This window comes from Jaculus jaculus, chromosome 19 (genome assembly GCF_020740685.1).
Source record: "Jaculus jaculus isolate mJacJac1 chromosome 19, mJacJac1.mat.Y.cur, whole genome shotgun sequence".
Lineage (NCBI taxonomy): Eukaryota > Metazoa > Chordata > Mammalia > Rodentia > Dipodidae > Jaculus > Jaculus jaculus.
Genome location: NC_059120.1, coordinates 29,965,460 through 29,990,015, shown reverse-complemented (window position 1 = coordinate 29,990,015; position 24,556 = coordinate 29,965,460). Strand labels below are relative to the sequence as shown.

General features: G+C 38.8%; 1 protein-coding gene and 1 pseudogene across 3 annotated transcripts in view; both read left to right on the top strand.

Moving 5' to 3' along the window:
- Sass6 (SAS-6 centriolar assembly protein) overlaps positions 1–24,556 on the top strand; it is a 42,337-nt gene that overhangs the window by 6,173 nt on the left and 11,608 nt on the right. For 2 of the 3 annotated variants that reach the window (XM_045138839.1, XM_045138840.1), the window contains exons 2-12: positions 5,698–5,758; positions 8,835–8,914; positions 9,262–9,366; positions 10,326–10,497; positions 11,076–11,141; positions 12,251–12,370; positions 19,461–19,652; positions 21,970–22,164; positions 22,276–22,365; positions 22,443–22,622; positions 23,536–23,617. In XM_045138839.1, coding sequence (XP_044994774.1) covers positions 5,698–5,758; positions 8,835–8,914; positions 9,262–9,366; positions 10,326–10,497; positions 11,076–11,141; positions 12,251–12,370; positions 19,461–19,652; positions 21,970–22,164; positions 22,276–22,365; positions 22,443–22,622; positions 23,536–23,617 — 1,343 coding nt within the window. The remainder of the gene's footprint in view (positions 1–5,697; positions 5,759–8,834; positions 8,915–9,261; positions 9,367–10,325; positions 10,498–11,075; positions 11,142–12,250; positions 12,371–19,460; positions 19,653–21,969; positions 22,165–22,275; positions 22,366–22,442; positions 22,623–23,535; positions 23,618–24,556) is intronic. The other variant, XM_045138841.1, reaches the window with a different exon arrangement.
- Positions 14,380–15,085, top strand: LOC105944462 (annotated as a pseudogene).

Genomic DNA, 24,556 nt, shown 5'->3' with positions numbered 1-24,556 from the left:
ACTTCTGCTCAGCACTATGTTGCCTTTTAGGTCATCTCAGTGGTCACCACCTTCTGAAAAGAGAACCTTCTCTATCCAAAAGTGAGAGTAGCATTAATATATGAATATTAACATTATTAGTTATTAATATGAATTATTAATCAATATGAATTATTATTAATGTGAACATTAAGTGTAGTGCTTACTGGGCCATTTGGTGAACATAATGTATGCATTTAACCAGACAAGAACAGGCTTTATACTCCTAAGGCTCATGACCTCCCCTGCCATAAGCTTTGGATTAGGCTTTTAGTATGAGGCATGTAGTCCCTCCAGAGCTGGCCTCCAGTCCAATTAGAGAGCAGTTGGTTTCCCCCAGAGTAGGCATGTCACTATTGCATCTGTTCAGTCATTTGGCCTGGCTGGCAAAACTTGAGGCTTCCAGTGCCCATTGTTTTCACTGCTGATCACTTGTTTCCCATAGGGCTGCATGCAGTGCAGCTTTTTTTGTTTTGTTTTGTTTTGTTTTTTGGTTTTTGTTTATCGAGGTAGGGTTTCACTCTAGCCCAGGCTGACCTGGAATTCAGTCTGTAGTCTCAGGGTGACCTCAAACTCATGACGATCCTCCTACCTCTGCCTCCTGAGTGCTGGGATTAAAGGCATGTGCCACCACACCTGGCTGCAGTGCAGCTTTTTCCAGTTTACAGTTGGCTGGTCTGCAGGGAGAAGGTTTTTAGCTTAGCACCGTCTTGATTTCTCAGTGACCTTGCCACCCAGGCATGTGAAGTTTTCAGCAGTATGGTCTTACCACCTGTTTCTTATGGGAAACCAAGGGCCTGGGCAGTAGCCTGTAATGTTTTGGAGGCAACAGGGACCTCCCTGGCCAACAACTCACTGGAAGGTATCCAATCCCTGGCACTGAAAATTTTCTAGTAGCAATCTCTGGCTTCTGAATATGCCATTATCCAAAAAAGTAGGTTTTCATATGTCTTATTCAGAATATCGTGAATTTTGATTGACCCTTTCCCTTCCCCCCACCCTTCTGTTAATCAATCTCCCCTGGCCTTGCTTAGGCCCTTCCCCTCTCTGTGATCTGTTCTTCTACTTACATGTATACAATACCATCCCCTTAAGTCCTTCCCTCCCTCCCTTATAGCCTTTTTCTGGTTTACTGGCCTCCGCTGCCAATTATTGGTTCCATACTCAGACTTTAAAAAAATATATTTGGGGGGATTTTTTAAAAAAGATATCATTTATAAAGAGAGGTAGGGAGGGAGAGCAAGAGAGAATGGGGACTCCAGGGCCTTTTATATCTGCAAACGAACTCCAAATGCATGTGCCACTTTGTGTATCTGGTTTTCCGTGGGTACTGGGGAAATGAACCCAGGCTGTCGGGCTTGGAAGAAAGCACCTTTAACTGTTGAGCAGCCTCTCTTGTCCTCTGAGGATATTTTGAAGTAAAAATGTGGAGCACATTTAATTTATGTGCCTATCTTGTTTTGTTCCCAACATCTAATCCATTGAAGTATTTTGAATATGTGCAACAATATTAATGATAATTATTTAGAGTTATGTAAGGGGTAGTTTATTAAACTGATGCTGCCTTAATTTTTTAAAATAAATTTATGAAGTATAACCGGACTTCTGAAACTGTAAAATACTATAAAGTTAGGTGTCTTTTGCAGTATCATACCATTGTAGCATTATATGCTAGAAAACCCTTAACAGTGACATTCAAACATCATGACATTGTAGCGCTAAAAATACTGTAACAACCTTCTCTATTTGAATCTACATATCTTACAAATGGGAACCTGGGTCATTTTTCTTTCAAAACTCAAAGTAGTGGCACACGCCTTTAATCCTAGCACTTGGGAGGCAGAGGTAGGAGGATCACCCTGAGTTCAAGGCCACCCTGAAACTACATAGTGAATTCCAGGTCGGCCTGGACCAAAGTGAGACCCTATCTTGGAAAAAAAGTAAAACAAAATAAAAACCTCAAGGTACAATGGAGTACTGCTATAATCTGATTATCATGCATTGCTTTAGATACTAGAAAGGTAGAAACAACATTTTCTTGTTTAAAAAATTCTTCATCTCGGGAGGCAGAGGTAGGAGGATTGCTGTGAGTTCAAAGTCACCCTGAGACTCCATAGTGAATTCCAGTCAGCCTGGGCTAGAGTGAGACCCTACCTTGAAAAATCAAAAAATAAAAAATTCTTCATGGGATGTGGTATAATGCAGTGGTAGAAAGCCTGTCTAAACCACAAAAACAGGTGAATGAAACAGTGACCAATACTGCTGTTCCTTGCAGCTAGCAAGTGCATGTTATTGTAACATTTAACTCCCTCATAGAAACTAAGATTTGTATGTAGATCTCCATGAGTCCAAGGCCATCCTGAGACTCCATAGTGAATTCCAGGTCAGCCTGGGCTAGAGTAAGACCCTACCATGCAAAACAAAACAAAACAAAACAAAACAAGAAAAAAAACCCTAAGATTTAGCAATCCACTCTTGTGATCAATGAAATTTAACTAAAATGACTTTTTTTCCCTCCGAGGTAGGATCTCACTCTAGCTCAGATGGACCTGGAATTCACTATGGAGTCTCAGGGTGGCCTTGAACTCACTGCGATCCTCCTACCTCTGCCTCCTGAGTGCTGGGATTAAAGGCTTGTGCCACAACGCCCGGCTAAAATGACACATTTTTAAAGCAATATAAAGTTTAAAATCTAAGATTAACATATGTAAGCAATTGAATATATTTCCAAGCATTTGGAGTTTTTTTTTTTTTTCCATGTGTCTATGCCTAGTAGGCTGCAGAAAAGGTTTAAAACAACTCTTTAGAAGAATAGCTGATTTGAACAGTTCTGCTTGTTAACTTTTCCCTGCATGTGAGGGATCATTGCTATAGCAGATTAGTTTTACAAAACACCCACCCATGCATAGATGGTGTTCACTAATTTTCCTTGATTTTCTTATCAAAACTTTTGTCCTCTAGTGAATGTTTGTGGCTACTTTGTTTACACATATCTTACTGGATGTGATAACATGGAGTGTAGAATGTGGAATGCTAGGACCTTCCTGCCTCAGACCTTGGCATACTGGAAGATGAGATACCTGCAAATGAACTGGTTGAAAATACTTTTGTGGACATATTGCATAGAGACTGTGATAAGCAGCATTACTTTTTGGACATAAAAACATCTTGTGTATGCAAAAGGATAAAGATTGTTATTTCTTTGACTATAATGGTGTAAGCATTCTAATACTCACATTTTAAGTTTTTAAAATGGATTAAGTTCAGATAGATAGATATGTTTTTTAAGGTAGGGTCTCATTCTAGGCTGGCCTGGAATTCCCAATATAGTCTCAAATTCACTGCAATCCTGCTACCTCTGCCTCTTGAGTGCTGGGAATAAAGGCGTGTGCCACCACACCTGGCTAAAATAGTATTTTTAATTAACGTATGAACCCCTCTCCTATAAGACCTTAGACAAGGATGTGGCTTCATGTACCCTCCTTTCATGCCCCATGACAGGATGCTAACAGGCCCAATCTTGTTTCAGGTCTTTTGTCCTCCAATCACTGCTGTGTCTTCAGGAGTGCAAAGGTGACTTCATGTTCCCAAGACAGCATTTTCTACTTCACTGCACTATTTTCTTTTTTTTTTTTTTCTTTTTGAAAATTTTGTTTATTTATTTATTTTATTTATTTGAGAACAACAGACAGAGAGAAAGAGACAGATATATATAGAGAGAGAATAGGCGCGCCAGGGCTTCCAGCCACTGCAGACAAACTCCAGATGCGTGTGTCCCCTTGCGCATCTGGCTAACGTGAATCCTGGGGAGTTGAACCTTGAACTGGGGTCCTTAGGCTTCATAGGCAAGCGCTTAACCGCTAAGCCATCTCTCCAGCCCACTGCACTATTTTCTATGGCTGTGGGTTTTTTGTTCTTTTTTTTAAAAGGTATGGTCTTGCTCTAGCCCAATCTGACTTGGAATTGACAATGTAATCTCAGGGTGGCCTTGAACTCATGGTGATCCTCCTACCTTTGCCTCCCAAGTGCTGGGATTAAAGGTGTGTACCACCACGCCCAGCAGCTCTGTTTTTTTTTTATTGTTGTTGTTTTGTTTTGTTTGTTTTTTTCTGTTCTCCTGAGATGTTCCCATGAGTTTTGAAAGAAAGGAGTGATATAGGTGTCCCATTTGTGGGTGAACATTAAACAGTCTGCTATTCTGAGCAATTTGATCAGTTATTAGTCTGTACAGTTACTACAGCCTACTGCAAAGTAGAGCTTGTCTGCCCAAAGGTAAGGGCAGACAAATTTATGGTTATAAATATTATTTAGCTGGCATTTTTTTAAATTTAGTTTTTATTAACAGTTTCCATGATTATAAAAATCCCATGGTAATACCCTCCCTCCCCCCACACACACTTTCCCCTTTGACATTCCATTCTCCATCATATTACCCCCCCCCCCTTCTCAATCATTGTACTTACATATATACAATACCAACCTATTAAGTACCCTCCTCCCTTCCTTTCTCTTCCCTTTATATCTCCTTTTTAACTTACTGGCCCCTGCTAAGTATTTTCCTTCTCATGCAGAAGCCCAATCATCTGTACCTAGGATCCACATTATGAGGGAGAACATGTGACGCTTGGCTTTCTGGGCCTGGGTTACCTCACTTAGTATAATCCTTTCCAGATCCATCCATTTTTCTGCAAATTTTGTAACTTCATTTTTCTTTACCGCTGAGTAGAAATCCATTGTATAAATGTGCCACATCTTCATTATCCACTCATCAGTTGAGGGACATCTAGGCTGGTTCCATTTCCCATTTAGCTGGCATTTTGATAGGCATATCATGTCATTGAAATGGTAATTTTTCATATTAAAAGTTGTTGCTGGGCTAGAGAAATGGCTTAGTGATTAAGGTGCTTGCCTGTGAAGCCTAAGGACCCAGCATTGATTTCCCAGTAACCCATGTAAGCCAGATGCACAAGGTGGCCCATGCTCCTGGTGTTTGCTTGCAGTGGTTAGAGGCCCTGGCATTTTTTTTTTTCTCTCTCTCCCCCTCCTGTCTCTAATTAATAAATAAATAACAAAAATAAATTTAAAAACAGTTGGGGCTGGAGAAATGGCTTAGCGGTTAAGGTGGTTGCCTATGAAGCCTAAAGACCCAGTTTCAATTCTCCAGTATCCAGGTAAGCCAGATACCCACGGTGGAGTTCATATGCAATAGCTAGAGGCTCTGGTGCATCCATATTCTCTTTCTCTCTCTCTCTCTCTCTCTCTCTCCCTCTCCCCCCTTCTTCTTTCTCTGAAATCAATAATTAAAAACAAAATATTTTTTAAAGTACTTTTCATATCACAAATTGTAACTAAGTTGATGTCTTTCCATAGATGCTACTTTAGAATTAGGGCAGTAAGGTTATATTCCAAAATACTGGAGTAGGCTCTCTGGTTGCTTATCCCTTTACACCATTCCCATTCTAAAAGTCTTAAGTAGCTTTCCATAAAGCTACTAGGCTGACTCCTAGTGGAATAACAGGAACTTAAACTTCATAGCTAGTGTGCTTTCTGAAATTCTGCTTGTAAGTGAGAGAGCACCTGCAGAAAGACTTGTGGTTTAAGATGAAAACCTTAATGCAGATGCTAGTAGAGTTATGTCACAGGAATGTTTCTCATAGTGGGGCATGTCTTTTCACACAGGAGAGTAAGTGTTCGAGTGAGCATTGAACTTCAATCAGTTTCTAACCCAGTGCACAGAAAGGTCGGTATTTATATCTTTTTTGAAATATGATAATTTGTGCATGGTATGATAATTAACTTCTTTTTTAAGAAAGTGAGATGTGTACTTAACCTGGGAGGGGCAGTAAGGTGACCACGAAAGTGGTTCTCCCATTGTGAGGTTCCACATGTGCTGACCTTGCAGTTGTCCCCAAACGAGGGAGACTCAACTGTATAATTGTGGTAGGAGGGGACTGTGGACTGCATTCTGTTCTTCCCTCACCTTTTCCAGCACTGAAATCAAATTACTGAAATTTTTGAAAAGTCATCTCTTTTGTGAGACCCAGCTTGCTTTTCAGTCTTATAACTTATAAGGCTAGGGTGGTGAAATCAACCAGGATGGGAGCTAAGGATAATAATGCCATATATTATTAAATCGAATACAAGAAGACTTAGGGGTTGTGATAACAGTGTCTGTAGGTTTGTCTTACTTTGCCTTTTTCTTTTGTTTGTGTATTTTTATTTATTTATTTGAGAGTGACAGAGAGAGAAAGAGGCAGGAAGAGAGAGAGAGAGAGAGAGAGAGAATATGAATGGGTGTATCAGGACCCCCAGCCACTGCTTACATGGGTCCTGGGGAATCAAGCCTTGAACTGGGGTCCTTAGGCTTACAGGCAAGTGCTTAACCACTAAGCCATCTCTCCAGCCTAAACTTACTTTACCTTTTGGAAAGAGGCATTTAAGAATCCAGTTTCAGGCTGGAGGGATGGCTTAGTGGTTCAGGCACTTGCTTGCAAAGGCAAAGGACCCAGGTTCTATTCCCCAGAACCCACGTATGGTAGATGCACAAGGTGGCGCATGCCTCTGGAGTTTGTTTGCAGTGGCTAGAGGCCCTGGAGCACCATTCTATCTCTGTCTTGAATTATATATATATATATATATTTTTTTTTTTTCAATTTTTCGAGGTAGGGTCTCATTCTGGCTCAGGCTGACCTGGAATTCACTATGTAGTCTCAGGGTGGCCTCAAACTCTCAGCCATTCTCCTACCTCTGCCTCCCGAGTGCTGGGATTAAAGGCGTGCACCACCACACCCAGCTTGAATAAAATATTTTTTAAAACTCAGTTTCATGTCAGCTTCAAACTTTTAAGTCATTAAGCTGGGTGTGATGGTATATAACCTATAATCCCAGCACTCAAGAGGTGGATGCCAGAGGAGATTTCATGGTTAGCCTGGGGTAACTAATTGAGACTCCCTTTCCCCACCCCCATCATTAACAAAGCCAGGTATATCCAACCTTTTAAAATGCAACATGACCCTGCTACCTATAAAGTTCATGGTCAAGAACCATGCCATTTACTTACAAAAAAAATCATATTATGTTTTAGGTTAAGTTTTTGGTTTTCTGTGGGCCACATTCATAGCTGTGCTCAGCTACCTGCAGTCTGCTTGTTGGGTATACCTTACAGACTTTATTGCTAGGAAATGTAGCAGCCATCTTCTCTGTGGTACTTTTCCCCAAACATATTCAAGGACTTGGTAGTGCTGGTAGTAGCTTCAGTGGTTTTTAGTTTCACTTTCTATGCTATTAGGTGAATTTTATGAAGTCCTTACAAGTTACTGAATTACAGACACACTGAAAGTGAATAACTAATTTGTTAGTTGTCCATGTTGGAGCTGTACCATATTCACACATGCTGTGCTCTTCTGCCTATTCATTGCCTAAGCTCCACTAATAAAAGACTTGGATTTTTCTAGTACTTTAGTAGTCCCTTAAAAATCATGAGTAGATTTTATTTCAAACTTAATCTTGACCGGAATGCTTAGTTCTTTTAGTCCCATCTTGTCATGCAGTAGCTCAGTTTTCCCTGCACCAGTGTTCTTGGTAGTATGTGGTGTTGGTGGACATTTCTGTGTGTTATGATGCTCATCATACTATAAACTTAATAAGCTGGGAAGTGTATATGAAAGGAACCCCTGTCATTAGAAAAATAAAAGCAGATGGGCCTCCTGTCAGTAGCCACCTGGAAACATGTCACCTGATACTTACCTTCTGCCTTGCACAAAAGCTCCTTCCTTTTTTAGGGTGGCTGATTATCAGTCTTGCTGACATATTTGCTGCTATTGAAATGTTAGACCAGTTGATGTAAGAACTGTTCATTGGCAAAGAAATGTTTTGTCACGATGCCATAGTGCATAAACTTCCCTGTACCTCTGACAAGGTGGTCATCTTAAACTTGGAGCATTTAGTTAATACCTACAGACCCCATATGGCTGTCATAGAGCAAAATAGCTATCCCTGTTTAAGATTCCAAGTCTCTAAAAGCTAATAAAAATAAAGCAACACCTCAAAAACTATCTGAAGTGTAACTGTGATATATTTGCTTTGTTTAATTTATTTTATTATGTATTTATTTATTTTTTGGTTTTTCAGGGTAGGGTCTCTCTCACTCTGGTCCAGGCTGACCTGGAATTCACTATGTAGTCTCAGGGTGGGCTCAAACTCACGGAGATCCTCCTACCTCTGCCTCCTGGGTGCTGAGATTAAGGGCATGTGCCACCATGCCTGGCCCTAAAAATATTTTATCTTTATTTGTTTATTTGAGAGAGAGAAAAAAGCAGATGGAGGGGAAAGAATGGGTGCACCAGGACCTCTAGACACTGCAAATGAACTCCAGATGCATGCACCACCTTGTGTATCTAGCTTTATGTGGATACTGAGTAACCAAACCTGTGTCCTTTGGCTTTGAAGGAAAGTACCCTAACTGCTAAACCATCTCTCCAGCACCAACTGTGATATGTTGATGTTGTTGGATAATTTCATATTTAAGAAAGATGATCCAGGACTGGAGAGATGGCTTAATGGTTAAGGCACTTGCCTGCAAAGCCAAAGGACCTAAGTTAGATTCCCCAGGACCCACGTAAGCCAAAATGAACAAGGTGGTGCATGCATCTGAAGTACATTTGCAAGTGGTTGGAAGCCCTGGTGTGCCCATTCTCTCTCTGTGTCTGCCTCTTTCTATCTCTCTGTTTCTCTCTATCTCTCTAATAAATAAATTTTTTTAAATTAAAAACAAAGAAAGATGATCTACTGAAAACTTTAAAAAATCTTTTCTTTAGGATTTAGTTATCCGTCTAACTGATGATGCAGACCCATTTTTCCTGTATAATCTTGTGATATCTGAAGAGGATTTTCAAAGGTAACTAATTTTATTTTTTAATTGATCTTATGTTTAAGAATAAGTTAGTAAAGTTTTTGACTGTATTGATGCAGTTCCTTTTGAAACATATACCTTTTTAGAATATTAAATTGTCCTGGAACACTGGACTGTTTGTTTTATAATTATTTAGAATATTTTTGAAAATAAATATAGATTATCAGGCTTCTATTTAAGTCACCTCAACCATTTGGAGCATTAGCTAAATTTTTATAAGCTCTATAAAAATTAAAAGGTTACCCCTTTATAGTAATAAATGTTCAGTAAATAAACAACCTTTCAGGGTATTAGTTAAATTTCTAAAATTTTTTCCCTATTTTCTTGTATAGTTTAAAATTTCAGCAAGGTCTTCTGGTGGACTTCTTAGCTTTCCCACAAAAATTTATAGATCTCCTTCAGCAGTGTACTCAAGAACATGCCAAAGAAATTCCAAGGTAAATTGTATGAGAGTATTACATTTTTGAACTTCTTTAAAAGATGATTGATGATAAAATATTTTCCTTATGACAGAAATACCCAATTAATTTTTAAAACTGGGTTTAGGCTTTATTAAATCTCAAATTTTGAAAAATCTTGACAAGGCCTTTAAGGTTATTGAAGTATTTCAGAGTCAAGTATTTGAATATTGATCTTGAGAAAAGGGAAGAATAAGAGTGTGTGTGTGTGTGTGTGTGTGTGTGTGTTCATGTTAATGTTCATGTGGCAACACTTGATCTTTGTCAGTTTTACCACAAAGTTGCTCAGGTTTCATCATTTGATTATTGCTTGAATCAATTTTTTTTTCTGAGATTCTTTCCTAGATTATTCTTTTCATGTTTATTAGGTGTAATTCTTCTATAAAGACCTTTCCCTCATGAATTAAGGCTATATTTAATATAGAGAAACGGATAAGTGCTTAATTCTTACTTAAAGTTGTCTTTTGCCAAAGTAAAGAGCTGGTACTCTGGTTACTCCTGTGGTATACAAGGAGCTTTTGGTTTTAGCTTTTCCTTTTTGTCTCCTCATATTCTGTCTCTAGGAACTCAAGGACTGTGTTTCACTCTCCCACCATTATGTCAACTTCACCCAATGCACATCTTCACATTAGCCTCTGATTATTTATTTGTAAGCAGAGAGAGAATGAGAATGAGAATGAGAATGAATGGGCACGTTAGGGCCTCTAGCTGCCACAAATTAACTCCAGATGCCTGCGGCACTTTGTGCATCTGACTTTACATGAGTACTGGGGAAATGAACCTAGATTGTTAGGCAAGTGTCTTAACCACTAAGCCATATCTCCAGCTCCTCTGTGATTTTAAAATGTTCTTTCATGGTCTGAATGGAGGAATTATGGTTCAGTGGCAGAGTTCCACTATCTCTTAAGTGTGTGGTAATGTGACTTTTCTTTTTATAGGTTTTTGCTACAGTTAGTGTCTCCAGCAGCTATTTTGGATAACTCACCAGCATTTTTAAATATAGTAGAAACAAATCCTTTCAAACATCTTATACACTTGTCCTTAAAACTTTTACCTGGAAATGATGTAGAGATAAAGAAATTTCTAGCAGGGTGCTTGAAATGCAGCAAGGTGAGATTTTAAATTATTTACTTTTAAACTAGGCTTTGAGAAGTCATTGAAGAGCATATTGCCCTTATTTTATTTGATTTTATTTTTGTAGCAAACTTTACTATTTTTCATGTGGTTAAGATACAAGTATAGAACTAGACCAGAAATTAGGGAACTTGGGCCTTCGAGTTTTTACTGACTTTCTCTGACCTTTGGTAAGGCACCTAAACTCTTTGTCATGATTTCATCAGTTGTCATATATGTGTAACAACAGCTACCCTATGTAGCCAATCTTAAATGGAAGTAAGGGTATTGAATTTTACCCAGTGCTACCTAAGGTACATGGCACAAGAAAACAACATAGTGTTGCCACTTGAAAGAGTAAATATTATAGATTAGTTTAAGTCCAATGTTACAGTACACAGACCATCTGGAGCTCTTGTTAAAGTATTAAGTTCTCAAGTGGAAGGTCTGAGACATTGCATATCTGACACAGCTCTTAGAATGGTGCCATTGCTCTATTTTTGTAACACTTTGAGTAGCTTGGCTACAGATGATTAGATAAAATTGTAAACTGCATAGTTTTGTTTTATAATTAGGAAGAAAAATTATCATTGACTAAATCACTAGAAGATGTTACTAGGCAACTGAATATCACACAAAAGGTAATTCAATTTTCTTTTTGTAAGTTATCCTGACAGTTCTGAATTATTTTCAACTAAATCAAGCTTTTTTTTCTCAGTGTTCTACCGTTGAATTTCTTGTCCCTTTGCCATTATTCCCTACTAATTAATTAATCTGATGCTTTCTTTTAGATACTTAATCTCACCCAAATACATGTGTCATCATTCACATTTAAAATACTTTCTTTGAAGTCTATTAAGTAAGACTGCTTATCTAGAATCTATCAACTTCATCTCTTATTCAGCTCATACCTCTAGCTTAAAATGGCTTTTTCACTTCCTATCTTCTAAGCCTTTCTTCTCTTTTCATATATTAAAAATGCTATTGAGCATTTTTGCCAGTAATCCTTAAAATTGAGGGTTATAGTGTCTGCTGAACTACATAGCTGCAGGCAGAAAATACTCCTGGAAGCTAAGGTGGACATGGTGGCATACGCCTTTAATCCCAGCTCTTGGGAGGCAGAATTAGGAGGATCTTGTGAGTTCAAGACCACCCTAAGACTACATAATGAATTCTGGGTCAGCCTAGGCTAGAGGGAGACCCCACTCGAAAACACTCCCCCCCCCCAAAAAAAAAAGAAGGAAGGAAGAAGATACTCCTGTAACAAAGCCCTACTGGAAAATGTTCCTGTTTTACATATAAGAAGTGACCTGATTGACTTATGTCATCCCTGAGCTTCTTTTTATACCTGTCATTGACAGGAGAGGATATGGTAATAAAGAGCTAGATATAAGTAAAAGCTAAAAGATAGCTTACTTTAAGCTTGGGTTGGGGATAAAGCTCAGTGATCAAGTGATCAAGTTCTGCATAGGTATACTTAGCATGGATGGGGTCCTGGGTTCAGGACCCAACAACACACACACATGTTTGAGTTTGATCTATGGGACCATTACAGCTCTAAAATTATTTTATTCTAATCTTGACTTCCTTAAAGATATCTAATCTATTCTATGTGGGAAAAATGCTTTGAGTGTATATTAAAAAACTAAAATTTTATTTGTGATATCCCTGTAAGTATTGCCATATTCTAATTAAAAGTGTAATATATTTAGGAAACTGTCTTAATGTTTTGTACTGGATTCTAATATAGACATTATCAGAAAAGATACAAGAATTAGACAAATTACGGAATGAATGGGCATCACACACAGCCTCATTGACGAATAAGCATTCTCAGGAACTGACCAATGAGAAAGAAAAAGCCTTGCAGGTAAGAACATTAAAGGTAATTAGAAAAGGTATTTTTGTATTGTTCTTGGTTGTTTCATTAATTTAGAATTAATCCATAATTAATTATAAACTACATTTTTGAAATATAAAGTATATAAAAACATTCAAAGTCTTATTACTCAAAGGTAATCTGTTGATCATCAGAGACATTTTGCCCTTTTCTTTTTCCAGTTAGAGTATGTTCACCATTCCTAGGCATCCTGGCTGTTCTTTCCAGGAAGTTCATCTCCCACCTTAGGCAACCTGGTGGTCTCTCCCAGAAACTATTACAGATACTCATATTGATGCTGAGCTTCATGTAGATAACTTGGTCTTGCCTTCTCTATTTAGTTAATTTTTGTTTTTTCAATTCTTACCATAAATCTCCTTAAAGCATTTTTTCTCACAGGGCATAGTGATGTAGGCCTATAATACCAACATTTAGGAGGCAGTCAGGAAATTAGGAATTTGGGGACATATTTGGGTACAAAGTGAGCTTTAGGCCAGCCTGGGCTACAATGAGACACTATCTCAAAAAAAAGTTACCATATTTTTTTCCAGTTGCTTTATTTATACTCTCATTATTTATGAGTAATAAATGTGATAAGTAGCAATGTTGCATTCAACACAATAACATATGTCTAAAACCATGGCATTATATCCAGCCTTTCATTAGATCTCAAAGAATAGCTACTATTGCTATCAGAAACACTAAGAAAATTGAATCAAAGACCTGGGTAGTAAGTAGTTACAGGTGCTTGCTTGTAAAGTGTGCCTGCCCACATTCAGTTTCCCTACACCCACATCAAGCCAGATGCAAAAAATGATGCAAACATCTGGTATTCGTTTGCAGCTGCAAGAGACTCTGGCATACCCCCCCCCCCCATACATGCACACATTCAAATGTATAAATAAGATTTTTGTTTGATTTGTTTTTCGCTGCTATGTAGTGTCGGGGCGGCCTTGAATTCATGGCGATCCTCCTACTTATGCCTCCTGAGTGCCAGGATTAAAAGCATGTACCACCATGCCCAGCACATAAATATGTTTTTTAATTGTTGGATCGTGCCTTACGCTGTCATAAGCCCAGTGTCTGTCATAAAATTCTCAGTAATTATCTGCTAGTCAAAGTAAAAATAAAATAAACTTCACCTTAATCATGGAAAAGGCAGGTTTATATTAATTTTAGATTTTCAGAACTATATCTGAAACTGTGAGTTCTTTCGATTAAAACCTCTGTAATATATATATATATATATATATATATATATTTTTTTTTTCTTTTTTTAAACAAATACTGCTTCTACTTTGACGAATTCTCCCTTTTTTGTCAGGCTGTTTTTCCATAAGTCTAAAATAATCTCTCCAAAGATTATTTGTTACTTTATAATGGGAATATATTTTCTTAAAACACTTCAAATGATTTAGAGTCTGGATAAATAGCTCAGTGGTTAAAGGCACTTGCTGTGTTCACATAAAGCCAGGTAAAACCAGAAACAAAGTGGCACTTGTATATATGATCCCAGTGCACCTTGACAGTTGAAGGTGCTGCCAGGAGAATATGAAGTTCACTGGCCTTGTCTCAGAGAAGGTAGAGGAAGAACACAGACACCTCAAGGCTGTCCTCCCCACATATGCTATGGCACACGTGTACACATGCACGCACAAAACTTATTAAATTAAAGTAAAAATTTAAAACATTCAGCCAGTGTGGTGCCACATGCCTTTAATCTCAGCACTTGGGAGGCAGAGGTAGAAGGTTCACCATGAGTTCAAGGCCACCCTGAGACTACACAGTGAATTCCAGGTAGCTTAGACTAGAGTGAAACCCTGCGGGGGGGGGGGGGTGCTTCTTCCTGGGGAAAACAACAAATGACGGATGACGTTGGGACCCTGGAGACCCGGGCCTGTGTTTCGGCAGCAGGGTTTCGGCAGCAGTCTCTGGCCAAGGGTGTAGTCTTGGTCGTTGCCGAGGACGCGGGGCTCGTGGAGGCAAAGCCGAAGTCAAGGAGTGGATCCCCGTCACCATGCTGGGACGCCTGGTCAAAGACATGAAGATCAAGTCCCTGGAGGAGATCTGTCGGTTCTCCCTGCCCACCAAGGAGTCTGAGATTATTGACTTCTTTTTGGGTACGTCCCTTAGGGATGAGGTTTTGAAGATCATGCCAGTGCAAAAGCAGACTCACGCTGGCCAGCAGACCAGGTTCAAGGCTTTTGTTGCCATTGGGGACTACATTGGTCATGTTGACCTGTGTGTCAAGTGCTCTAAGGAGGTAGCCACTGCCATCCAAGGGCCATTATCTTGGCCAAGCTCTCCATTGTGCCTGTCCGGAGAGGCTACTGGGGAAACAAGATCGGCAAGCCCCACACAATCCCCTGTAAAGTGACAGGCTGCTGTGGTTCTGTGCTAATGTGCCTTATCCCTGCCCCCAGGGGCACTGGCATTGTCTCTGCCCCCATGCCCAAGAAGCTGCTGCTGATGGCTGGTATTGATGACTGCTATACTTCAGCCAAGGGCTGCACTGCCACCCTGGGCAACTTTGCTAAGACCACTTTTGACACCATCTCTAACACCTACAGCTATCTGACCCCTGTCCTCTGGAAAGTGACTGTGTTCACCAAGTCTCCCCATCAGGAATTCACTGGCCATCTTGTGAAAACCCACTCCAGAATCTCAGCGGAGAGGACTTAGGCTCTAGCTGTGGCTACCACATAGGGATTTTATACAATAAATAAATAAATAAAAGTGGATTAAAACAAAGTTCAAATGATTTAACAGTGAGCAAAGTAGTACTTTATAATTTAGTCACTCATATTTTTAAACTCTAATGATCTTTAGAATAAAAGTTATTAACTTCCTCTGATTTTTGTTTTTTGTGGTTTTTTTTTTTTTTTACTATATTCATAGTTTAAGTTGGCATCATTACTAGCTTATAGAATTTTTTTCCTTGATTGCTTCTTCAGTGTTTTATAAAACTGCATTTTTCAAGCTGGGTCGTGGTACAACCACGTGCTTTAATTCCATCACTTGGGAAGCTGGTGTAGGAGGATCATTGTGACATCAAGGCCAGCCTGGGACTACAGAGTGAGTTCCAGGTCACCCCGGACAAAAGAGAGATAAGAACTCCTTATCTCCTTATTTACAGTTTTTAAAAGTGTTTTATTTATTTACTTATTGAGAGAGATAAGAGAGAAAGCAAGAATGTGTGCCATAGCCTCTAGCCACTACAAATAAAGGCCACACACATGCACCACCTTGTGAATCTGGCTTTATGTGGGTACTGGCTTATTAGGCATTGCAGGCAAGCACCTTAACCTCTGAGCCATCTCTCTTGCACCCTTACGTTTGTTTTGCGGGGGAGGGAAGGGGGGAGCCTTTTTCACTTTTCTAGAAATGAGGAACTTCAATTAGTAATTTCATGTGGTAATAAAAATTCTCAGAGTACCTTATGTGGTGCCCTCCTACATTAGTGGTAAGAATTATGAGAGGGAACAAGGTTTTTTTTAAATTAAATTATTATATTTATTTAGAAAAGTATGGAGCCAAAGAAAGGTATCCATGTGGCTAGAGATCCCACATGGAGGAACTGAGAAAACTATGGAAAGAAAAGAGAGAAAAGAAAGTTCAAAGAGCTCCTGTCCTGTGGGGAGCTGGAGGGGATAAAGAGCCCATGTGAAGAGAGTAAGGGCTAGGGCTCTTCCCTTGACTGAGCCCCCCTGGATGGCGCAGGAGCAGCCAAGGGAAAACTCAGCAACAGCTGAAAGATCACGGGTGATCAAGCAGCTCAAAAAGTGTGCCCTCCCCTCCCAGATGTATTTATAACCTAATGGTGGTAGTCCCTGCCTTCTGGCTCAGGTGAACCAGAGGGACAGCTGTTTGGTTAGGGCTAGGGGCTGTCTCAGGAAGAGGCTAGCCCAACACCAAGTTCTGAACTGGACCAACCACAATGTTTAAATCCTACAAAAGACCTCCCTCCAGGAGGGTTTCAGGTTGTTTGTGAAAAAACAGGTTTAGGGAAGTGGGCAAGACAAAAGACTTCAAAACATCTTTGATTTCTAGCAAGTGCAGACCTTCCTGCCTTATTTTACTTACTTATTTATTTTTACTTTCAAGGGCCCAGTTACCCTAACTGCCTACTCCCTCTCATTCCCCACTCTCTTAAGACACTAATTGTTGCTAGATGAAAGATGACTGATTAGGCTGTAACTGCTTCTGGCTGAACAGGGGTGTAGACATGGCAGTTAGAGAGTCTCCTAGAGAGGGGAACAACGAGTTTTTTGGAATATAGTTTGGGAACATGTATTAAGCATTTATAGTTGTTTATAGTCTAACTTAAATTTGGTTATAAGTAACTAGTTAGAATTTGTTACATGTGTGTATGTAAATGTTTATTTGTAGCTGTGTAAAATTGGAAACTAATTGTCCAGATTAGGGCAGGGATTAAGTGAATTATATATGTAGCTATATGATGGAATATTGTTTTAATGGTATGAGAAGATGCAAATACTAAAGGAATAAGCAAAACATTAAATTGGTGCTGGAGTGATGGCTCAGTGGCTAAAGGCACTGGTTTGTAAAGCCTGTTGGTTTGATTCCAGTACTCACGTAAAGCCAGACACACAAAGTGGTGCATACATCTGGAGATGGTTTGTAGTGGCAGTAGGCCCTGGTGTGCCCATACATTCTCTTTCTTTCTCTCTCCTCTCTCTTTGCTTGCAAATAAATAATAAATAAAAGAATTTTAAAGACTGTATTAAACTGTATAAGTAACTTGATTTTAAATTATAAAATTCATGTGGTATGTATATGTAGAATGTCAATATAAATAGAAAGGGATATTCCTAAATATTTGAGAGTGACTCCCTATATGGGGTCATGTATTACTTGTGATTTCCTTTGTGCTTTTAAGACCACGTATAAATTAACTTTAAATTTTTTAATTTTTTTCCAATTTTGACATTTTCATACATAATAATGAAGTTACCCTCTCTGTCCCCTCTCTTCCCATTAACAACTTTCTTCTCTATTACTCCCATCTTATTTTCATGCCTTTTCTCCCCTATTGAGTTAAATTAGGGTTGCTTGCATGATCATGAGAGTAAGATTTCTTTTTATTATTATTATTTTATGAGAGTGAGAAAGAGAAATTGGCAAGCCAGGGCCTCCAACCGCTGCAATTGAACTCCAGACACATGTCCTGCCTTGCACACATGTGCAACCTTATATGCTTGCATCATCCTATGCATTTGGCATATGTGGTACCTGGAGAGTCAAACACGGGTCCTTACATTTCACAAGCAAGTGCCTTAACCATTAAGCTACCTCTCCAGCCCTGGAGTAATGTTTTTCACATGAAATGGGCAACTTACCAGTGGCTACACCACTGATGAACCTGGTTCTCCCTCCCAGCAACCAAGATCAGCCATTAGCTACTCTAAGAGGTATGTCACATACCCTTCAAATCCCATGTATGTGATATATTGACAGATTCAGTCTTGTGCAGGAAACCACAACTACTACAAATTCATGAGTGTAAAGGCCATGTTGTGTCCAGAGATAGTATTTCTCTTCCTTCTTCCCTCTTCCCTATCCTCCTGCTCTTGAATTCTTTCTAGCCCCTCTCACATACACCTGAACTTTGGAGGAGGTGGTTTAGATGTCCTGTTTGGGATTGAGCACACAGTAGTACTTATTCTCAGCAATTTTGCCAGTTATACATTATCAATGGCAGTAAGATTAAAGCTCCAAGCAATACAAATATATGGGAACAAATACAGAGATTTAGAAGACAGTTTGACATGCTCTTCATTTAGCATTAACCACATTAGTAAGCCCCTAGGGTCTATGTCCTTAGCCATAGGCTTTTGGCCAGGTGTGTTGTACCAGGAATGAAATCGCTCCTGTGGACTGGGTAAGCTACCTAGAAAGTGGTTACTCTCATAGCTTTCATAGCACTATTGTACTAGTGGGTAGAACTATTGATGGCTTTTCTTCCTTATCAAGATCATATGTAATTTTTATTATCAGAAAAAATATACCTTTTACAAAAGACATTAAGACTTGTTATATTTTCCAAAGGTATTTAAGATTTCATAGTGTTCCATTAATCCATCTTATGAAGAGAGTGTGATATGATTCAGCATCATAGATTGCATGCTGTCATATGCCAGTTTTTTTAAAAAAAATATTTATTTGATCAAGAGACAGAGAGAGGGAGAGAGAATGGGCACACCAGCGCCTCTAGCCACTGCAAATGAATACCAAATGCATGTGCCACCTTGTGCATCTGGGTTATGTAAGTATTGAGGAATCGAACTTGAGTCCTTAGGCTTTGTAGGCAAGCACCTTAACATCTAAATCATCTTTCCAGCCCCTCATATTCCAGTTTTATTGTTGGTAAATGTAACTGCTAACTATGAGATTGGACTACATAAATAAGCCTTACATATTTACACACTGATGATTAAAAACTGAAACAAGGAGCTGGAAAAATGTCTTAGGAGTTAAGGTACTTGCCTGCAAAGCCTAACAACCCAGGTTTGATTCCCCAGTACCTGTATAAAGCCAGATGCACAAAGGTGCATGCATCTGAAGTTTGTTTGCAGTGGCTAGAGGCCATGGCATGCCCACCCTCCCTCTCTTAACTCATTGTCTGTATCTCTCTGCTTGCAAATAAATAGGATTGCTGTAAGTTCAATGCCAGCCTGGCAGTACAGAATGAGTTCCATGACAGCCTAGGCTAGAGTGAGACCTACCTTGAAAAAGCAAAGCAAAAAGAAAAACTGAAACAAGATAATCTCTATAGGAAAACCTAAGAACTTTTGTGTGTTTGGTCATTCACTTACCTTTTTAATTAGGTTTTTAAAGGCATTAATCATATTCTCTTAACTTGAATACTATTCTAAATATATGTAGGCTCAAGAGAAGTAGAAATTATGTATAAGTATACTGTTAAATTTGCTTTCATTTATCTTTCATCATGAAATCCATAATTGAAAATTGACCTTCTTTGAAAATAGAGGAATCTAATAATGATGAAGAAATTGTGATCATTTATCTCTTATGTTTCCATATTTTTATTTTGTAATAGGCACAGGCTCAGTATCAACAGCAGCATGAACAACAGAAAAAAGATTTGGAAGCCCTCCATCAACGGAATATCCACCAGCTCCAAAACAGACTGTCTGAGTTAGAAGCAGCTAATAAAGACCTGACTGAAAGGAAGTACAAGGGAGATTCCACTGTCAGAGAACTAAAAGCCAAACTCTCTGGTGCTGAAGAGGTACTCAATGTTGCGTCTTCTCTAGTTCAGGGTATTTTAGTTCAGTCACTTTCTTCCCTTGGTTATTTTACTACTTGTGTGGGTGGTGGTGGTGGTCTAAATTCTGTGCATAGATCTCCTGAGACAACATGAAAATCACCTTAGAGAATCTGAAATTTGATAAAAAGAGCTAATTCAGAACAGAACTGAGATTAACTGCACAGTTTAGTGGAACAGATGTATATGACTTTTGAGAATATTTTTAATGTTAAAGTACATCGTATCTTATGGGAAACTCAGTATTCACATTTATTTTTTTAAATTTTTTTTAGTAACAACTTCCATGACTATAAACAATATCCCATTGTAATGCCCTCCATCCCCTCAACTTTTCCCTTTGAAACTCCATTGTCCATCATATCACCTCCCCCTCTCAATCAGTCTCTCTTTTATTTTGATATCATGATCTTTTCCTCCTATTATCATGGTCCTGTGTAGGTGGTGTCAGGCACTGTGAGGTCATAGATATCCAGGCCATTTTGTGTCTGGTGGAGCACGTTGTAAGGAGTCCTACCGTTCCTTTGGCTCTTACATTCTTTCCGCCACCTCTTCCACAATGGACCCTGAGCCTTGGTAGGTGTGATAGAGATATTGCAGTACTGAGCACTCCTGTCACTTCTTCTCAGCACCATGATGCCTTCTGAGTCATCCCAAGGTCACTGCTATCTGAAAAGAGAAGATTGTCTACCAAAAGTGAGAGTAGCATTAATATATGGGTATGAACATTAAAAGATGTGCTTACTGGCCAGTTTGATGAGCATAGTATATACATTTAGCCCAAAAGCAGCAGACATTACACCCCTAGGGCTCATGACTACCCCTGTTGTAGGTTTTCAGTATCAGGGATGTATTCCCTCCCTTGGAGCAGGCCTCCAGTCCAATTAGAGGGCAGTTGGTTTCCACCATGACAGACATGCCACTATTGCACCCATTGGCTCATTTGGCCTGGCTTGCAAAATATAAGTCTTGCAGTGTCTGCTGTTGATTATCTTCACTGGTGATTGCTCTCTCTCCCATTGAACTGCATTCAGCATGGCTTCTTCCAGCTTTCTGTCAGCTGGTCTACATGGAGGAGGTTATCAGCTCAGTTCCAGCAGGACTTTTCAGTGGCCTTGCAGCCCAAGTATGTGGAGTCTTCAGCAATATCAATATTTATATTTAATCAAATAACTATATGAAGTCTAATGTCTAGTACTAGTAGTATTGTTACTAGATAATAGCTAATGCTTGCTGAGCATTTGCTATGTAATAGACACTCTAAGCACTCTACATGAATTAACTTGGTTCTTGGAACAATTCTCAGGTGCTCACTCCATTGTAAAGATGGTGAACCTAAAGCACATCCATCTATGTTATGTCATTTTCTTAAACTCACATGGCCAGTAAGTTGAAGAATAAGGATTAGGAACTGACTGCTAGTTGCTGGTCTTTGCTACTACCTTGTTCTTTCTGGGACCTGAACGTTTAGTTTTGCAATGCTGCGATTCAACTCAGGGCCTCATTTGTGGTTGGCAAGTGCTCTGCACTGAGCTGTACCTACCCAGCCCATCAGAGAGATCTTTTTGAAATCTTTTTTAACTTAATAATTACTGTTTGCTTGTTTTTACTTTAAACATTACCCAAAGAGAAGTTCAGAAGCATTAATATATTTATAAATAAGAAAAGATAATTCTTATTTATTATGGGAAGAAGATGAGTTAGGCAGATTATAAAATTATACAGTATAAGTCCCACTTTTTTTGAGAGAAAGAAAAATCTCTACATGTAATCAACAAGAAAATACTAATTCTAGACTATGGCTCTTACCCATGACCACCCTTAGAATCACTTGTGAATGTGATCATAAAATCGTTGTTAGAAATTTTTTAAAGTTGTAATGTATTCATAAATCAGAATTGGCTTCTTTTGGTATGATTGAATTAGTTGTGTATTCTGCAGTTGTATTTTAGTTTATAATTTACAGATAACATTTTGTTAAATTACTGAAGGCTTGAGACAGAGTCTGTGTAGTTCAGATTGGCCTCAAGTTTACAGGCATTCTTGCCTTAGTTTCTGAGCGTCATTGATATTATAGCACCACCATGCCTGACTTTGAAGATTTTTTTTTTCTTTGAGGTAGGCTCTCACTCCAGTCCAGGCTAGCAGTATTCCTACCTCGGCCTCCTGAGTGCTTGGATTAAAGGCGTATGCCACCATGCCCAGCTGAAGATAATTTTTGCCATTTTAGACCCCTTATTTATAAATTACCAGATAAGCCAATTGCCTGATTTCCCCATAGGAGCTGCAGCGGACTAAGCAAGAAGCCCTCTCTCTGCGAAGAGAGAATTCTACCTTGGATGCGGAATGCCATGAGAAAGAAAAGCATATTAACCAGCTCCAAACAAAAGTGGCAGTTTTAGAGCAGGAAATCAAGGATAAAGACCAACTTGTTTTGAGGACAAAAGAAGCGTTTGATACAATTCAAGAACAAAAGGTCTTTTGAAATTTTTCTAATACATGAGCATCACATTTATAAGTAATGCTTTGCCTGAACAATCACAAATGCCTTAGTCATGGTTTTTGTTTGTTTTTATTTTCAAATCAGGTAGCTTTAGAAGAAAATGGTGAGAAAAATCAGGTACAACTGGGAAAACTTGAAGCTACAATAAAATCATTATCAGCAGAACTTCTGAAGGTTTGCTTTAAGAATGTAATAAAATATTAGTATTTCATTGGATCATATAAAGATTATACATATGAGGCTTTTTATAGGCAAATGAGATCATTAAGAAGTTACAAGGGGACCTGAAAACTCTAATGGGTAAGCTAAAACTGAAGAATACAGTTACTATTCAACAAGAAAAGCTCTTGGCTGAGAAGGAGGAAAAGTTGCAAAAGGAACAAAAGGAATTACACGATGTTGGACAGTCTCTCCGAGTGAAAGAGCAAGAGGTAGTCATTCTTCTTGGGTTTTGTGTTGTGACTGCTATGTCCACAGGAGAGCAAGCTTCCAGACATGTATTGTTAAAATTTCAACTTTAACCAAAAAAAAAAAAAGAAAAGAAAACTCAATTAGACATGTTTGTATTTTATTTTAGTTTGTAAACTTACCTATTGCTAAAATATTTTGATGCTCATATATGTGCAGAATGTATGGATAATTATGTGGATGTATACATACGCTTAAATATTTCATTACACCTGGGCATGATGACACACGCCTTTAATCCCAGCATTTGGGAAGCAGAGGTAGGAGGATTTCTATGAGTTCAAGGCCATTCTGAGACTACATGGTGAATTCCAGGTCAGCCTGAGCTAGAGAGAAATCCTACCTTGAAAAACCAAAAAAAAAAAAAAAAAAAAGAAAAAAGAAAAAAAATGTCATTACATAGTTGAGCTTCCTTTACTCTCATTTAGTAGCATTAGTAGAAGTACTCACTTAGGTATTTGGTTAATTGTAATAAGTAGTTTTTTTTTTAATATTTTCTTTCCTTTTTTTTTTTTTTTTTTTTTGGTTTTTTGAGGTAGGGTCTCACACTAGTCCAGGCTGACCTGGAATTCACTTTGTCCTCTCAGAGTGGCCTTGAACTCACAGCGACCCTCCTACCTCTGCCTCCCAAGTGCTGGGATTAAAGGCGTGCGCCACCACGCCGGGCAAAAATATTTTATTTCTTTATGAGTGGCCTCTAGCCACTGCAAACAGACTCCACATGTATGCACCACTGTGTGCATCTGGCTTACATGGGATCTGGGGAGTCAAACCTATGTTTATAAGTTTTACAGGCCTTAACCACTAAGCCATCTCTCTAGCCTGACTTTTCAGTTTTTATTTTAACTTTGCCTTATATGATAATTGACATTTTAGGTTTGCAAATTACAAGAACAATTAGAAGCTACAGTTCATAAACTTGAAGAAAGTAAGCAGCTATTGAAAAATAATGAAAAGTGTAAGTATGTTTTTATATACAAATGTACTGCTAACTTGAAATTTTTTTTTAAATTTTTATTTATTTATTTATTTGAGAGCGACAGACACAGAGAGAAAGACAGGTAGAGGGAGAGAGAGAGAATGGGCGCGCCAGGGCTTCCAGCCTCTGCAAACGAACTCCAGACGCATGCGCCCCCTTGTGCATCTGGCTAACGTGGGACCTGGGGAACCGAGCCTCGAACTGGGGTCCTTAGGCTTCACAGGCAAGCGCTTAACCGCTACGCCATCTCTCCAGCCCCTAACTTGAAATTTTTATTTGAATTCATAAAAGTGTACAGAAATCAAAATGCAGTTATCTACCAATACTTTCTGCTTTGAATATTCTGTCTTAATGACTGCTATAGTAAATTATGTTATCTGTCCTACAAAATATTTTATTATTGGGCTGGAAACATGGCTTAGTGGTTATGGTGCTTTCCTGCAAAACCTAAGGACCCAGGTTCAATTCCCCAGTACCCATGCAAGCCAGATGCACAAGGTAGCATGTGTATGAGTTTGTTTGTAGTAGCTAGAGACCCTGGCATACCAGTCTCTCTTATCTGCTTTTCTCTCTGTCAAATAAATAAATAAAATATAAAATGTTTTATTGTTATGAAACTGCAGTATATGTCAATAACCCAAAGTTAAGTGTTGAAAATATTTTCTCTAATTTCCTTTTTTTTTTTTTTTTTTTTTTTTTGAGGTAGGGTCTCAGTCTGGCTCAGGCTGACCTGGAATTCACTATGTAGGCTCGGAGTGGCCTCGAACTCATGGTGATCCTCTTACCTCTTCCTCCCAAGTGCTGAGATTAAAGGTGTATGCCACCACACCCAGCTTCTAATTTACTTTTGAAAGCCTTGCTACTCCTTTTTAAAAATTGTGTTATCTAATAGTGATAATATGAATTATTTGAAACTAA